This window comes from Salvia hispanica, chromosome 2 (assembly GCF_023119035.1).
Source record: "Salvia hispanica cultivar TCC Black 2014 chromosome 2, UniMelb_Shisp_WGS_1.0, whole genome shotgun sequence".
NCBI classification, from domain to species: Eukaryota; Viridiplantae; Streptophyta; class Magnoliopsida; order Lamiales; family Lamiaceae; genus Salvia; species Salvia hispanica.
In genome coordinates, this window is record NC_062966.1 from 31,922,708 (window position 1) to 31,927,756 (window position 5,049).

Consider the following 5,049-nt stretch of genomic DNA (forward strand, 5'->3'; position numbering starts at 1 on the left):
TCATTTTTCACCACATTAAAAATTAATACTAATAAAGACTTTGAAATGATCTATAATTATCTAATTAGTATTCCTGCATCCCATTAAAAAAAAAATCATTTTCGTCCGCCCATATATACTCCCCTCCATCCAATATTATGAGCCTCATTTATTGGCGACATGTGTTTTGAGAAATGTTAAGAAACGTGATATAAAAAAGTTAGTGGAATATGACTCCCACTCGTATATGCATGTCAGTTTTAAATGAAATGTGGGTGAAAAGAGTTAGTGAAATATGAGATCCTATATCAATTTATTTATATAATTTATATCACTATGATCCATCATTAAACACTAATAATAATAATGTGGATTACACTATTAACTTACTTATATGAAAAAAATTAATGTATGGAGTACTACTTAATCACTATCTAGATTTTACATAGGAAAATTGTCAGTAAAGTCATAAACTTTCAAAATAGTATGGTTTTTCCCGTGAACTTTAAATGTTACATGAAAAGTGATGAACTTTGCTGGACTGTGTAAATTTCTCACCCGGCACGACCCGATAGATTTTCGACACAAACTTATCATACGTGGCGCTCCGGAGGCATGACTTGGCATATGACAAATTTAGGGTTCAATTCGTGGAATTAATGCTACTTTTATGCTGAACTCGATTTCTGGAATTCGATTTGTATGTTTATGTTGATTTGTATACTCAATTCGATTTGTATGTCTTCATTTGTGCTACTTGTAGGTTTGTGATAAGTCCAGGGTCAGTGATTGCAAATATAGAAGAGAAACAATCAGAATTAGTAGAGTTTTGCCAAGTCACGCCTCTGGCGCTCCACATATGATAAATAATTGTGTCGGAAATCTATCAGATTGGATCTTGCACAGTCCGGTAAAATTCATGACTTTTCATGCAACATTTAATGTTCACAGGAAAAAATAAACTATTTTAAAAATTTATGACTTTATAGACAATTTGCCCTTTTACAAACTAACATTCCATTAGTTTCCTAGAGTTAAAAACTCCTTTTTCCCCTATTTTAGAAAATAGAAAATTTTCATTTAAAGAAATAAACCCACAATCCACTGATACGAATTTTGATACTAGTTAATTTCTTCCTCTCATGTTATTCATTTTTCCCCTTTCACTCTCTTTGTATTAAAACTCATATTATTTAACTCTCTTTGTATTAAAACTCATATTATTTATAAAGTTTCTATATTTAGAAACACATTAATACACATATAATAAATACTAGTATTTCCTCCGTTAATTGAGTTGTATTTTTTCTAGTTATTTTACCTATATAACATGGGAGTACTAAATACATTTAATTTAAATATATTTTGTATTTTCTCTCTTTATTTATCTATTTTACTTTGCGTTTCCATAGTTGAACACTTAACAGCCACACATTCGTTCAAATTTGTGAGTTATCCTCGTCCAAATTCACTCTCTATAGGAATGCCGTGCCTGCAGATGGTCTAAATCGGATATCTGATCGTAATCGGCCGCCGATTGAGGTGTCTTTTTCGCCTATTTTCTCTCTTTCCTTTGCGTTTTTAACTCTGCGACCTCTCTTTCAATCCTTTTTAGTATCACTGTTTATCAAATGCCTCACCTTCAAAATTGAGTTACTCTAGCTGAATAATTTTCATATTTTCGTTGAATTATTGAAATGTATTTCTGCCGCGTTCTAAGCAGTCTTATTGAGTACACCCATGCTTACATTAGCTTCATTTTCTGCTTTCAGTGAGTGATTAAGCCATGAAATTTGTTTTGTTTATGTTTAATTAATTGTATCCTTGTTTGTTAAGATGATCTTTAACTTTTCTAATAATTCATCACATCCTCAGCACTCTAATTAATTGTATCCTTGTTTGTGGTACTATCATTTGTAATCCTGCGAAAATATGGTTACATAAGCCTTGTTTTGGTAAATGGTTTTTGGAGGGTGTTTGGTTACAGAGCTTATAAGTTCCACAATTTTAGAGAAATTATGTCTGAAAAGGTTAAGTTAAAGAAATTTGCTGGTAGAGATATAGAATCATAGAGTGAAAAATATGAGGATGGTGAAATGAGAAGAGAATACTCCTACATTGAAAATTGAAATTTTAGTAGTGTTTTGGTAATATGATTGTTTCTAATAAGATCACAAAGAAGTAGGACGGGATTGACGACATATTTATTTTCACATTTTATAAGCTATGTAGGAGTTTATAAGCTCTTTATAACGTTTAAAAGTTCCTTCTATTCAAAATATATGTCATCCTTATTTTTTGCATACAAATGAAGGAATGTTTTTTGAGGTGAAAAATGTGAGTTTTGAGGTGCGATAGAACGCCTGCAAAGCCACTTTTGGGTTGTTTAATTTGTAATGTCTCAAACCCAAAAAGTGCCTAAAATTTGTTTTAACAAGTAACAAGTCAAATTGCATTCTTAATCTCCGTGCCCGGAGTGCTATGAGACGTTATTAATAGGACGGAGGTCACAGGGAGTATAAGCTAATTACTGTATCTGTTGAATGTTTATTTTTCTTCAAGTTTTTCATGAGCATGAGAACAGAAATAACATGGAAATTCGTTTTAAAGAATCATGTATGTAGAAAGACAATAGAAAAAGTAGACAAACAATTTGGTTGGTCCTACTGCTACATGACACTGATATTTATCTCATCCTGAAAATCAGCAGCGCAAATTTGATCGCCTCCATGGTAACCATCATCACAACAAGCACCCGAAACCCATGTTCGAGTTTGATCCCCCAAATTTGTTTCCATAACATAGTCCCTTCAGCCAGATTGTCTCTGTTTCCTTCATCATCATCATCATCATCAGCTCTGGTTGTGAAATGCAGCAACAATGGCAGCCCAGCTAGTGATGAAGGGAGTTTGAAGGATATGTTGTCAGGTATGGTGGATGAGAGAGTTGAGCAACTTTTGAACAAAGAGGAGAACAAGGCTCTTTTACAAGGACTAGAACAAGCCTCTTCTAGAGTTGAAATTGCGAAGAGGCAGCTCGCTGAGATTCAAAAGCAAGAAGCGGAGGCCAGGGTTATGAGGGAATATATTGATCAGCTTGAATCAAAGGCATCAGAGGTACCATCATCTTGTTATTAGTGAAATGTATAGCACTCTCTTATATGAATGTAGTCGAAGAGTAGCATCACCAATTTAGTTGGCGATTTCATGCTTTGAACAAATTTCATAATTGACGTGATTGTGGTCTAGTGGCTTTCTGCTGTATGTATGTCCAAACAATGAATCAGGGACTAGGATGGTTTATGACTGAAAACCTGAAAGATAGACATGGAAGATGAGACCTATTATCCAAAAATGGGGATAGAGATAGGGATACATTGACTTCTTTGACTCAATTATGCAAGTGCATACTTATGCATAGTATATATACACTGACGGATGCTTATTGGTTTTGTGATTGAAGATAGCTGAATGCCAGAAAGAAATCTTAGAAGCAAGAGCTATGGTGGAAGAAGCAGAGCTATCATTGAACAGTGCTTCAAAAGAAATGGAAAGTGGAATGTCGGACAAAGATAAGGAGAGACTGCAGTCTGTTATAGCTGCTTCAGTATCAGCTGTTATTGGCACTCTTGCAGAACTTCCTATTTCTTTGTCCCGGGTTACGAGCAATACCCAACTGATACTTCCTCTGGCTATCACCTTTGTTAGTTGTGCATTATTCGGAGTAACTTTCCGCTATGCAATCAGACGAGACTTGGATAATTTTCAGCTAAAAGCAGGGACATCTGCAGCATTTGGCTGTGTAAAGGGTACCAGCAAATAAACTCACCTCTTACTATAAGACTGTTTAATGAGAAATTCTTTTCATATAATTATAATTTTGATACTGATGGTTGAAGACATAATTATACTTATTTATACTCATTATGATGTTCGCGATGCAGGGCTAGCAATGCTCGAAGCTGGAGCGCCGCTGGAGCTAAATGCCAGCAGTATTGTGTCCCATGCTTTTGATGGTGCGGTGTATGTTTCTGAAAGTCTTTTGATTTTTCTATTTGCTGGAGTTGCTCTAGACTTTTGCATAAAGTTGAGAATCCTTAGTCCATTTCCAATTGAGAGAACATAACTATATGTCAAAGTATATTTTTTTAATCAGATATATATTCTCTCGAGTACAGTTCATTTTTTGGTGTACATTTCACGAATACAATTCATTTATAGTAGTACATTTTTTAAAACCTTGATCAAGCTTAGTTAAGAACTACTAGTATTTATTTATGAGTAACAATTTTTATGATATTGCAACATGGAACCCAATACCGGTAAGCTGCATTTTGGTATCAAAGCTTACATTTTGTAAAATTCCTATATTTTTCTCGGATTTAAAAATGGGATCGGTGGACAAAATATACCAAGCCCATGACCGCATCGTCTTCCACGACATCAGACCGCCGTGACAGCTCCACCTCACCACCGCTGTGACTCGTTACCGATGCACCTCTATGTTGTGTCCCCATGCCTACGATGAATTGATGATGTTGTCATGAGTGAGCCACTATATCCATTGTGCTCACTTCCGATGGTGCCACCAACATCTTAGGCAAATCCCAGAATCGGCCAATTTAGACTAGTATTTTGCGCCCATCGCGTATCAGCTACCATGTCCACAATGGATGCATCATCGTAGTTAACTTAAACCCGATAGTTGTCCCATTCGGGTAGTAGTTTGCATTTTCATTTGACGCACAATTTATGGTCTCCGTGTTCTATATAGATCGATAATATTATGTGGGAATCAATATTTAAAATTGCATCAATGTAACAAAATTAATAACAATTTTTAAGCGATTGAGCAGAATTTTTTTAAGGAAATTCAAGGCGGCAGTGAGATGGTTTCAAATTTTAATTTATCTTTAACTAGATTTTAGTATTTTCATATAATATATTTAATCATATAAGTATATTTTAATTATTATTTTACAATCTTTCTAAATATATACTTAGATCCTTTGTATCATGAATCTTATTTGTGTTAGTAAACAAAAATCTTTTATGATGAGAGGCATGGTTG

At 34.4% G+C, this 5,049-nt stretch overlaps 1 protein-coding gene across 3 annotated transcripts; it reads left to right on the forward strand.

The window, feature by feature from the left end:
• The first annotated feature begins 1,383 nt into the window (after nt 1-1,383).
• Nucleotides 1,384-4,160, forward strand: LOC125203412. Of its 3 annotated transcripts, none has more exons than XM_048101746.1 (4): nt 1,384-1,521; nt 2,687-3,095; nt 3,442-3,787; nt 3,923-4,160. In XM_048101746.1, exons 2-4 carry the CDS (start codon nt 2,709-2,711, stop codon nt 4,102-4,104), a joined length of 915 nt encoding a protein of 304 aa, XP_047957703.1. In that variant the 5' UTR covers nt 1,384-1,521; nt 2,687-2,708; the 3' UTR covers nt 4,105-4,160. The 3 variants fall into 3 exon arrangements, with proteins under 3 accessions (XP_047957703.1, XP_047957704.1, XP_047957705.1); XM_048101747.1 differs by having other exon boundaries at nt 1,385-1,521; nt 2,690-3,095; XM_048101748.1 differs by having other exon boundaries at nt 1,403-1,521; nt 2,855-3,095.
• Nucleotides 4,161-5,049: the final 889 nt, after the last annotated feature.

What these genes read in the sequence shown, in the direction of transcription:
- LOC125203412 (XM_048101746.1), top strand. Translation starts at nt 2,709, where the DNA reads ATGGTAACCATCATCACAACAAGCACCCGAAACCCATGTTCGAGTTTG. An exon ending in TTGAATCAAAGGCATCAGAG is followed by an intron (nt 3,096 to 3,441) that starts GTACCATCATCT and finishes TTGTGATTGAAG; the next exon opens with ATAGCTGAATGCCAGAAAGA. An exon ending in AGCATTTGGCTGTGTAAAGG is followed by an intron (nt 3,788 to 3,922) that starts GTACCAGCAAAT and finishes TTCGCGATGCAG; the next exon opens with GGCTAGCAATGCTCGAAGCT.